This window comes from Myotis yumanensis, unplaced genomic scaffold, assembly GCF_028538775.1.
Source record: "Myotis yumanensis isolate MYYU_CA2020_CCGP unplaced genomic scaffold, mMyoYum1.0.hap1 SCAF_1, whole genome shotgun sequence".
Lineage (NCBI taxonomy): Eukaryota > Metazoa > Chordata > Mammalia > Chiroptera > Vespertilionidae > Myotis > Myotis yumanensis.
Window position 1 is genome coordinate 17,101,790 of NW_027223752.1, and position 12,016 is coordinate 17,113,805.

General features: G+C 55.0%; 1 protein-coding gene across 2 annotated transcripts in view; it reads right to left on the minus strand.

Moving 5' to 3' along the window:
• The window catches only part of LOC139010418 (D-glutamate cyclase, mitochondrial-like), a 64,844-nt gene that overhangs the window by 33,675 nt on the left and 19,153 nt on the right, over positions 1–12,016 (minus strand). Inside the window, exons 2-5 of one of the 2 annotated variants that reach the window (XM_070414842.1) lie at positions 10,779–10,923; positions 6,164–6,317; positions 3,992–4,190; positions 663–813 (exon numbers count right to left, since the gene is read on the minus strand). In XM_070414842.1, coding sequence (XP_070270943.1) covers positions 663–813; positions 3,992–4,190; positions 6,164–6,317; positions 10,779–10,893 — 619 coding nt within the window. In that variant the 5' untranslated portion in view covers positions 10,894–10,923. Of the gene's footprint in view, positions 1–662; positions 814–3,991; positions 4,191–4,533; positions 5,951–6,163; positions 6,318–10,778; positions 10,924–12,016 lie in introns of those variants that run through there. The other variant, XM_070414850.1, reaches the window with a different exon arrangement.

Sequence of the window (12,016 nt, forward strand, 5' to 3'; positions counted from 1 at the left end):
TGTTCATCAGGACAGCAAAGATGGGTGTCGCCCATGAGGAAAACTCAGCAGACACTTTGCTGTGGGCGCTCCTGAGATCATTGCTCTAAGGAAGGTGGCTTGGGCTGATTGCATTGTCACAGAATGCAGGCTGTGTCTGACTTTGTGACACAGCCGAGCAAGTTCAATGACATTAACGCTCACTCGCACCCAAGGCCTAATCACAAGTCCCCACCAGGCCCTCTGAGAGCCTCTGAGGGGCTGGGGCAGCCTTCACGCCTGCATTTGCTCACTCACTCTCAGAGATTTTTTCTTGAGTTCAGATGCTGGGGATCAATGGGTTTCAGCTCACGCGAACATTTGGAAGGCAGCTGTGTCCCAGCCAATTACGCCGCTGAACAACAGCCGAGATTGGCGGCGGCTCTGAGCTCAAGTCTCAAGACAAATAGCTCAGCGGCCACACTCCACCACCGGCTTCCTCCGCCCCAGGTTCACCTGAAGGTCACAGGAGCTGTTCTGCCCAGGGCAGCCCCTTGAACCTGTGGGGCATCTGCCAACCCAGCACAGGTAACACAGCTGCGGGAGGGCCAGCTTCGGGAGCTCAGGAACAAAGCACGTTCCCGTCTTCTTGGGCCGAAGCCCACGAGCAGCTGTCAGAGTCATGAGCGAGCCTGGCCACTCACCTGGGTCGCCGATGTGCACGGGCTGTCCTTGCTCACCCATCAGGGAGCAACTGGCCTGCACCAGCCTCTCTAGCTTGTCCTTGGGGACGGGCCTCATGGTGACCACCAGAGGGCAGCAAAAGCCAGCAACGGTGGTGCAAGGCACTGTGGTCTGCCAAGAAATCAAGTTTTACAAAAAATGTTAAAAAATAGAATTAGCACAGAACGGAGCTCTGAGTACTGAGAGTTCAAGGCAGTGAATGAGGGAGGTGGGAGGTCCCAGTAGCTCTTCTACAAATATAGCTTCTGCTCCCATGCGACATACAGATGAAGATGTTTGCTGGTGATGATTGGTCTGAAACAGAGAACCTTAACTTTGTGGGTGCCGTGGACCCCTTTGGCAGTCTGGCGCAGCCTGGGACCCCCATCGAAGTGATGTTTTAGACCACAGGAAAGGAAATGCATAGGATTATAAGGGAAACCAATCATACTGCACACGCAGTTACCAGATGATGAAAAAATGTGACCCAGCAATCTGTGTGTCTCTGCATTAACAGGTTAAGGAGCAAGACGACAGGCCTGCTGTGATAATTTTGAATTTGTGATCAGCACACAGGACGATCCTGAGATGTCTGAAGACCCAGGATGGGACACGGAAATGCCTGCGGTTCCTTGGGGCAGCCACCGAGCCTCAGATACGACTGCAGTTTGTCGCCTGCATTCATAATCGAAGGCCGCGCTCAAGGTCAGTTTGAGGCTCCGAAAATACTAGTGAAAATACGATTTTTCTTCCCAATTCCATGGAATCCTCTGAATGTTCTCCGTGGGCCTCAAGTGGCCAGTGGGCCGCAGCTGAAACCGCTGGGGGCAGCGGAGCAGAGGAACGCCGGGAGCGGGAGGCACCAGTCGCCTCGGCCTCCTGAGCCCGCACAGGGACAGGGCCTATGCCTGGACCCCGGGCCCTGCCTCGCTGTCCTGACTCAGGAGAAGTGGCCCAGGATGGCCTGTGTGACTGACCTCCTGGTGGGTGTTTCCCCCTGAATGGTGCCTGGGCCCTGCAGGGGCCTAGGACAGATGTAGGGCATGGCCAGGATGCCATCTGCTGGGACCGTGTGGGCGGCCAACTAGACGGCTTGGGCCCCAGACAGCAGCCAGATGACACCTTGGGGAACCTGCTGAACAACAGCACCCAGAGGGCACACACCGTGGACCCCCTCAGGAGGCGGGCAGCGATCCCCGAGGGGTGCCCTTCATCTGCTCGAGGCCGCCGACTGACTCGCAGGTGGCTGCCAGGCTGTGTCTCCAGGAGCCAATGTGCAGAGGCGTCAGCATTAAACCGAAAGCTGTTCGGTAGCCACTGGGGCCGTGAGTGTCGGAGACAGACCCTGGCTCAGCACGCTCTCCTCTCGGGAGCACGTCCCCCCAGGCCAGGGGTTCTCAACCTTGGCTGCACATTAGAATCACCTGGGAATCTTTTTAAAATCCTGATTTCTGGGCCTCATCCTCCGGAAATTCTGTTTCTTCGTGATGGGGTGGGGCCACAACATGAGTAACAAAGAAACAGAATTTCCGGAGGATGAGGCCCAGAAATCAGGATTTTTAAAAAACATTCCCAGGTGATTCTAATGGGCAGCCAAGGTTGAGTACCGCTGCCCCAGGCACATGACCTTTAGCCTTTTCTCTCCTAAGCTCCACGGGCCCTGCCTTTGCCTCTGTCACTTGTTCCCTGAGCCCATGTCTTCTACGGCTCACTTCTGCCTCTGTGACTTTCTCTGACAGTTGGGAGTCTCGGCTGTGAATTCTTTCTCAGCCAGAACTCGAGTAGCCAGGTTGCTGAACCCAAGTCCGGTCTGACACCACCCGGCTAACATCTGGTGCTGTTTTTGCCGCCAAGACAGTGACTCAACTCCGCTGCTGCAGCACGAAGCAGCCGCAGACAGTGTGCAAATAAAAGAAAAAGAACGAGGAGAAAACCATGGCTCTGTGAGCACGGCCTGGCAGAGACGAGCACCCCTGCAAAGCATCGGCCCACGGCCACGTCCACTATCAGCGTCGTACACCTGGGAGCCAGGAGGCCCGGGCTCCCGTCTGGCTTGGGGACCTGGGAAAGTCCTTATTTCTCTCCAGGCCTCAATTTCCTCATCCAAAATGACAGGCCGCCGGTGATGGGCCACAAGGTCCTTCCAGCTCTTACCTGCAAATGGGGGCTGTGTTCTGGGGCCAGACCCTGCCTGGGCCCTGCCAGCAGCGGAGGCTCTGCCCCCCCTTCCCTACTTTCAAGAAAACCACACAGGCGTCGATTTCGTGCGTGAAAAGCAGCTCGCACTGTGGGCAGCCTTGTTTATTGTCAGAGGCAGCACGGGCCTCCTGGCAGGAGCCCCAACCAGCGAGCTTTCAGCTCAAGGTGAGATCCCCAGACTGAGTCCTCCGTGAAGAGACCTGGGTGGGCCGTGGATGCTGGCTGACTACCGACCCAGCCAGGTACCTTCTCTGACCTCACACCATGTCCAGGGGGTGGTGAGTGGAACGAGGGAGTCTGGTTCCTTCCCCATGGCAAGCGGCGGCTGGAATAAAACCTCGGAGACACAGCAGGGAGGCAGCCCTAACAGCGGGCACGTCCGGGAGAGGGGACCACCCTGCGTGTGTGACCGCCAGCGGCCGCCTCTGGCCCAGAACATGACCCAGCTTCCCGACAGAGGCAGCGGATGGCCCGGCCGGGGCTCCGCCACAATCCCCCGGCATTTCCCCAGCCGGGCGCATCCTCACTGATGCCAGGACGAGGGAGCCAGGGAGGGTTTTCAAAGATCTCACTGAGCTGCCCTAAGACAGCCCTCCCCGGTTCAGCTTAGTGGTTAGGCTGTCGGCCTGTGGACTGCAGGGTCGTGGGTTTGATTCTAATCAAGGGCATGTACCTGGGTTGCAGGCTTGACCCCTAGTCCCTGTCAGGGTGCAATCGGGAGGCAACCGATCAACGTGTCTCTCTCACATGGGTGTTTCTTTCTCTCTGTCTCCTGCCCTCTCTCTAAAAATCAATGGAAAAATATCCTTGGGTGAGGTTAACAACAACAACAACGAGAAGCCAGACAAATTCCAAACAGGCTTGGTTTATGCAGCCGCAGCGATCTGTCGGAAAGGGCTGGATTCCCACCCCAGGCCACGCTGGGCGCCCACGGCAGTCCCAGGGGTGGGCAGGAGAGAGGCTCGCTCGCGGAGGTTAGCAGCTGCAGGAGTGGCTGAGCTGGGGCCAGCACTTAGGCCTCCGGCCTCCTGAGCCGACGCTCTCCCAGCACAGGAAAATACAGGGTGATCCACACTTTCGAGTCGTTCTGCCTTGTGGACTGTGTCCCTACCTTGTATGCACCCACGTGGCCGTGGCCCGGAGGGTCTCTCCTGGGGAGCCCCGCTTTCTCCCAGGCCCCTTCCAGGGAGGCGCTGCAGCCCAGGAAGAAGGTCACCATGTCCTTCAGCTGCTCCGAGTACTCCTCCAGCGAGGTCAGGCTGCCGGTGCAGGCACCGAACTCGTACTTGCGGAACTGGGGACGGTCCATCCTGGGGACACAAGGGGAAGTTCGCAGACCCCAGGCTCCATACGGGCCTTGACCAGGCATTATTAAAAAGGACCAGGGTGGTGGTGGGACATTTACTACTATGGAATACTATGCAGCTGTCAACAAGAGGACTCTCTTATTCTTTGGGACAGCATGGATGGACCCGGAAAATATTATGCTAAGTGAATATTTATGTCAGTCTGAGAAAGACAAACATCACATGATTATGGAATAAGAAAGGCCATGGCGAGGCCTTCTCACTTATTTGTGGAATCTAATGAACAGAATGAACTGACCAACAACATAAGACCGGAAGCAGGGAGGCGTGGAACAGACTGACATACCTCGATGTGGGGTTGGGTAGATGAGAAGAGATAAACCAAAGAACTTATATACTTATATCCATGGACAGGGTAGTGAAGACCTGTAGGAGGGAGGGCAGGGGCTGGGAGGAGGGGGGAAGGGAGGGAAATGGGAGGTATCTGTAATACTATCAACAATAAAAATACATTAAAAAATAATAAAAAATGAAAAGGACCAGGGAGAGGGAAGAGGACGTCTGGGGCTGAAATTTCTGGCAGTGGCACTGCGGTAGGCGACGCAGTTTTGAGCAGGGGGCCTTGCTGGCATTTTTCAGATCTTGCCAGATTGGAAATGATTAAGTCAGCATGTATATAATATAGCCCCCGCCCCCTCCTGTTACAGTTCCTGGAACCTTACCCAAGACCAACCCAACCAGCAAGAAAATAAATAAATAAATAATAGTGGCCCGGCTGGTGTGGCTCAGTGGTTGAGCATCGACCCAGGAACCAGGAGGTCATGGGTGGATTCCCAGTCAGGGCACATGCCTGGATTGCGGGCTCCATCCTCAGTAGGGGGCGTGCAGGGGCAGCTGATGGATGATTCTCTCTCATCATTGATGTTTCTATCTCTCCCTCTCCTTTCCTGTCTCTGAAATCAATAAAAACATATTTTAAAAAAGAAAAGAAAAGAAAAAAAACAATGGTGTTCTCTCTGCTGTCGAGGCAGGGCCTGCAGACAGAAGGGACAGAGGACACATGGGCGGCCATGGCGAGGCCTTTCTCGTTCCTTAGAGAAACGTCTGCAGGGTTGAAAGACTTTGGTTACAAGCCCGTTCTTCATTCACTCCAAAGCCGTTTGCCGATCCGCTCCTCCGTGCCAGGCGCAGACCCAGGGATGGGGCTATGGTGATGGAGAGGGCACAGGCCCAGCCCTTAAGAAGCTCAAAATCCTGTCCTGGCAGGTGAGACTCCATTGGAATCAGGTCCTTGCAATGCAGAAACGTGAGTGCTCACAGTCTAGGTAGAGGAGTGGCACAGGGAGGGGAGAGAGTCATTCTTCCCCACAGAGGGGGAGGTGCTGGAGTTGGGTCCTGAAGGGTGAGGACCCAGCTGTACAAGGAGGAAAGCACAACCTAGGCAGAGGAACAGTGGAGGCAGCACAGTGGTCTGCTCTGCAAGTCCCCGAGTTGGGAGCATGGGAGGTGCTAGGGAGAAGGTACGTGAGCTGGCCTCAGCCCAGGGGGGATCGCTGGAGTCCACAACATGATAACAGCAGAACATTCCCCAAAGTTTTCTCTCGCGGGAGAGGGCTGGGGGGTTGGAGGTGACCAGACACAGTGTCAGGAAAAGTCACTCCAATAGGACCATTTTCTTCCTCATGCTATGCAGACAGGTTTCTGGCTTTGGTGATGACGTGGCTGGAGGGCAGTGCCAGTGGGCTTTCTCCAGGGCTGGACTTTCTTGGTGACCCCAAAGATTTTACCTGGGGCAGGGGCAGGGGCTAGCGGTAGGAGTGGGATCGGGGGGAGGGCATCTCCTCCCTAACAGTCACGAGTGAGCCTCTGTGCCAGGCCCTGTGGGGTCTCGAAGCTGGACACAGGTCCCTGGTGACAGGCACCTGGCTGCAGCATCAGCCCTGCCACCTTTAACCCCACTAACCCGCGCATTTTACCTGGTGCCTGAGACGGCGCCCAGGGCAGGCCACGCCCACTTGCCCGGCTCGCCGCGGCCCAGCAGGGGCAGAGGGCCACGGTTGGCCTGGCAGAACGTCTCAAAGGCCGGGGCGAGGGCCCTGTGCAGGACCACCATGCTGGCTGGTCGGGGCCCTGGGTTCGGGGAGAGAAAGAACACACACAGTCAGGTGCTTCTCGGAGAGCCTTCTTAGTTTAACTTTCTACTGCAGCCCAGCGCACACACACAGAAAAGTGCACGTGAGCATACAGCCCGCTGGTCTCAGGAGAGGAACACACCCATGGAACCAGCATCCAGGGGAAGAAACCAGACATGATGAGCACCCCAGAAACCCCTCGCTCCCCTTTCAGCCATCTCACACCCCTCCCCCGGCAGGGGCAGCCACTACCCTGACCTCTAACATCACACATTGCCTTTGCCTCTTTTTCATATGATGTTTTTCATGGAGTGGCATCGTGCAGTGTGGGTCTTGGGAGTCCAGTTGCTCTCATTCAACAGCATGTTTGGGGGAACCACCCATATTGCCGTGTTTAACCGTAGTCGGTGCATTCTCATGGCTGTGTGGTGCATTCACTACCACAGGGTATCTGCCCCAGACCGCTGCTGATGGGCATCTGCATGGCTTCCAGTGGCCTTATTACAAACTAGAGGCCCGGTGCATGAAATTCTTGCACTGGGGATGGGTGGGGGGTCCCTTAGCCCAGCATGTGCCTTCTTGCAGTCCAGGACCCCTCCCTCGTTACTGCCCACCTGCTTGCTGCTTCCTACCATTCGGCTTGCTGCTCCTTAGTGCTGCCACGAAGGCCTTGGGTCTGCTGGGTGCCGCGCCTGCGGGTTTGTGTCTCTGATACCCCCAGCAGCCCCAGCACCTTGATGGCGGGGCTTGGGGCTGCGGGTCTTTGACACGCAGAACAAAGAACATGGGTACAGGCCTCTCCCTCTGCAGTCGCTGCTGGGTACAGGCCCCCCGCTGCAGAGGGCGGGAGGGCCCAGGCGCAGGCCAGGCGGCAACCCCAGCCCCAGTGGGGTCCGGGGTTGCTGCCTGGCCTGCGCCCGGGCCCTCCCACCCTCCGATCACCAAGGGGATCACTCCGTGCAGCGGGGGGCCTGTACCCAGCAGCCCCAAGGCCCACCATCTTGGTGCTGGGGCTGCTGGCGCCCTGAATCAGCCAGGAGGCAGTGCTGTACGCCGGCAGAGGGCCCCTGGACCCCGGACCCTGTGCCCGGGCCCTCCCACCCTCTGATCACCATGGGGATCCGCGCAGGCCCTCCCACCCTCCGATGCCATGGCGATCCTGGGCGCAGGCCAGCTGGCAACCCCGGCCCCAGTGGGGTCCAGGGTTGCCGCCTGGCCTGCGCCCAGGCCCTCCCGCCCTCCGATCACCATGGCGATCCTGGGCGCAGGCCAGTCGGCAACCCCGGCCCCAGTGGGGTCTGGGGTTGCCGCCCGGTTTTCCAATAACAATCACCGGCTGGGGGGTGGGGGAAGGCGGCCTTTGCCCACCCCCTAGCTCTTACCTGCCGCCTGGGTTGCCGATCACCATTTTTCAGTCCTTCTCCTTTTGCCTCCTGTATGCAAATTAGCCGCCATTTTTGTTGGCGGTTAACCGCCATCTTAGTTGGCAGTTGATTTGCATAAGGATATGCTGATTAGCCAATGGGAAGGGTAGCAGTCGTACGCTAATTACCATGTTTCTCTTTTATTAGTGTAGATGGTGCAGTCGAGACCATTTTACCACATGCACTTGGGGGTACACATGTGCATACTCCTGCTTGGCATAGGTAGGGTAGGTACATATTCAGCTTTGGTACATACAGCTAAGCAGACCCAGAGTGGTGGTACCAATGTGCATTCCCACCCACAGCAGCGTGTGGGTTCCTGGTCGCGCCAAAATCTCTCCCACACTCCGTATTCCTGGCCTTTTGCCTTCCGGCCACCCGGCAGGTGTGCGGAGGCGTCGCGCTAGGTTTTTAATTGCATCACCCAGGTGATGAGCATGACAGCGTCTTTTCAGATGCTCCATTGGCCACTTGGATGTTCTTTCTGGGAAAGAGACTGTCCATGTGTTTTGTCTGGGCAGATTCTCGGCTGAGCGGCTCACAGAGCCCTGGACTCTCCCTCCAGAGACGTCTTAGCGGAGCCGTAGAGGAAGGCCCCACCTGCCTGCCCTGACCCCCTCTGGTGGCAACCACCCTCCTCTAGAACGAGAAGGCCTTTGGCTTTGGAGGCTTGGATCCCGTCTGCCTCTGACCAGCGCTGTGACCCTGGGCTGTTTCCCACGGATAACATGGCAGTGATCTCCCGACTTCAACGAGAACTCTGCGTGTCCAGTACCAGCGGACGGGTGTTCAGGAAGGAGGGGTGGAGTTACACTCAATGGAACCTTGTACAGACATTTGAAGCTATGATATAGGAGAAATGTGTTATGATATTAAGAGATATTTGGGCCGTATCATTAAAGGAATGATACCAGGTAACAAAAGTAGGTTCAGCATATCCCCCTTTGTAAAAAGTCCATGAGAGCCTTGGCCGGGTGGCTGGGTTGGTTAGAACATTGTCCCGTACACCAAGCGGCTACAGGTTCGATTCCTGGTCAGGGCATATACCTAGATTTCGGGTTCAATCCCTGGTTGGAGGCAACCAATCGATATTTCTCTCTCACCGATGCTTCTTTGTCTTTCTCTCTCTCCTCCCTTCCTTCCTCTCTCTCTAAAATCAATAAAAACATCTCCTTGGATAACAATTAAAAAAATAAAAAAAAATAAATCAAGAGAGAGAAAGAACTAAAAGAAAATACATCCACATGCTAATCATATTCTAAACTTTACCCAGTAATTAGGAATTATTCTATAACTGGAGGGGGGAAAAAAAAAACAAAGAAAAAAGTTATATTTTAAAAAAGGATTATTTCCTTTAAAAAGACCATCCCAGAGAAAAACATAATTATGCTCTTTTGGAGAAATAACCTTGGGCACAGTCCTCCTACATGCCAGCCTTGCTCTCTCATCCTGTGGACATTCTTTTCCGCAATAATATTGTCAGCTAATATTTTCTGTGTGCTTAGCATGTGCCAAGCTGTCTGTGCCAAGCGATTGATCTATGTAATCATCTGCACACATGAGGAGAATAAGGCTCAGAGAGATGGAGTGAATTTCCCAGGGTTGCTCGGCTGGTGCATGGCACAGCCAGGATGCAAACCTGAGACGGGTGGCCCGTGAGCCCCTGGGGGCACCGGGCCTCGCTAGGCTGGGTCCGCCCCCACCTCCGGCACGTTCCTTCTCGGGGATGGTGAAGTGGAGCAGATGCCGGGTGTCTGCGGGGAAGAGTCTGGGGCTGGCTCCTGCTCTAACTGCCTGGAGCTCCTGATCGCGGATCCTCAGTGCCTGCCAATGCCACAGACAGCCTTCCAAAATGAGGACAGACCGGACGCTGCCAGCTGCTGAAAGCCCAAGGAAGCCGGCTGCCTGCCTCAAGCAAGCCCAGAGAGCCTCCAAAAATAAGCTGGAATGAGGGGGAAGGGAACTGGGCCAGACCAGCGGCCTCGCGTTCCCCGGCCACCCCCTTCTCCCCTCCAAAGCTGTGGTGAGAGCAAACTGGACCTTTAAGACCGTAACTCCGGGAGGTGCGACGTGCACAAAGCTTCTCTGTTTCCTCTTTAATTATTGCGTAGAGTTCAGAGCCACTGCGTTTTGGTTTTGTCCATCTCCACTCTGGCCCTGGATTGTCCCCATTAGCAACAGGACGTGGAACAGAGGGCTGAGTGGTGCCTTTTTGAGGGGCACCCACGAGGGGAGGGCTCCTGATGGTGTGAGGGGATTCCTGCACCTCCTGGGTTATGAAATCTGCCTGCGACTAGGGTCAATGACAACTTTGACATGTTTTCTCTTGCAGGATCTTTTAGAGCCCTGGGTGTCACTCTGGGGAGACAGTGGGGAGCTGGGTAACCCCAGTGAAGATCAGACCAAGGCAGGGAGACCTGGTCCAAATTTGAACCAGGTTAACAAGCTGCATACCCAGGGGCACTTTTCCAGGAGGGAAACTGTCTCATCATCCGAGGCCGTGGGTGGTTCTGCCTACGGAGCTGTGGCAACCAAGCAGAACCACGTGGTGCCAGCCCCACCTGTGGACAGGTATTCACACCCGAGGCTGGCCCACATGCCAGCTCTGCTGAGAAGCTAAGTAGCGACCAGAGCTGACAGCATTCTGCTCTTACTTTCTGTCTCCCGTGCGACGCTGGGCATCTCTGGGATTCCTGTGCCCTGCACAACTGGTATCTCCAAAACTTCACAACCCAGGGAATTTCTCTCCCTCTCTCTCTCTCTCTCTTAGTTTTCATTTTAATTTAAAAAATATATTTTTATTGACTTCAGAGAGGAAGGAAGAGGGAGAGAGAGAGATAGAGACATCAATGATGAGAGGGAATGATTAATCAGCTGCCTCCTGCACGCCCCCCACTGGAGATCAAGCCGCTAACCCGGGCATGTGCCCTGACTATGAATCGAATCGTGACCTCCTGGTTCATAGGTTGATGTCCAACCACCGAGCCACGCGGGCTGGGCTTTTTCTCTTTTTTAAAACATCTAGCACCACTCACCCCCCGTCGTGCTGGACATGTTTCTGATGTTTGGTTTCTTTTGTAGAATCAAACTCCTTATGGCAGCAAGAGGGCAGGACTTCGGGTGGAGGGTGAAGGTCATCGTGAAGGTCATCGGGCCATCCTTTAATGGGCAGCAGAGAGTCTGGATGAGGGGACGAAGGGGAACAGATGAGAAAGCACAGCTCCCTTGAAGGCGGCAAGTTCCCCATCAGATACCCGATCCCATCCAGTCCTGGCTGTTCCTGGCCCAGCCCGGGATGTGTATCGGTTGCAGCAAGTTCTTGTCCCTCTCCCACCCCTGGGACCTGTGGAACCCCTTGAAATTCCGAACACTTCGAGATCTTTGCTCACGCTCTTCCCTTGGCCAGGAATGTCCTCCCTCCCTCCCTCCCAGAAGGCCTTTCCATCCCTCATAACTGGCTCAGAATCTTCCACCTCTAGGAAGAAGCCAAGAGGTGTGCACTGGCTCATGCTGGGCGCCTGGGCCCTCAGAACATTCTGTGGCCTGAACTGCAGTTGGCCTGAGGTTCTACTTGACTCCGGACCCCCTATCCCACCCCCTGGGGAGCCTCCAAGTGCCTAGGCCTCTTCCACAGGTCCCACAGTGCCAACCACAGCCTAAGCACACAGCACACACCCAAAACGCTTATGACCCGATGAACAAATGAATGAGTGCCGATCACAAATGAGACAGCGGGCTGAATTTTCTGTCTACGTGTGACTTCTGTCGTTTAGACTTAGGGGTCCTAGAAGATAAAGATTTTATGTTTTCTTCTTTATACCTCCTTACTGCCACTACTCTGGACACAGTGCCTGACACAGAGCTTTGGTGAACGAATGAATGAATACAGGGGTGGGCAAAAGTAGGTTTACAGTGGTGAGAACATGAAAGTTTATTCTTGTATTATTATTATTTATTAACGATTGTATTATTTATTCATGTTACAAGTGTAATACAAATATAATTTTTAAGATTTAGAGATGGTCTCAAAGCTCCAGGAGGTTACATTTAGGAAAGAAGTCCATCAGTTGACTTACACTCTAGAAAAAGAGGCTTCAACGTGTTAGCAAAAATCGAAGTCACATTGTGTTGGCTTCCAAGGCACAGCTCATGTCTTCTTCACCAAAACAGACCCCGTGCCTCGCTAGTGCCTGATACAAAAGTGGGAGTTCAGTGAGTGTTTGTTGAATGACTGGCTGACTGTAGAATGGGTGGAAGCACAAAGGCAGTGCCC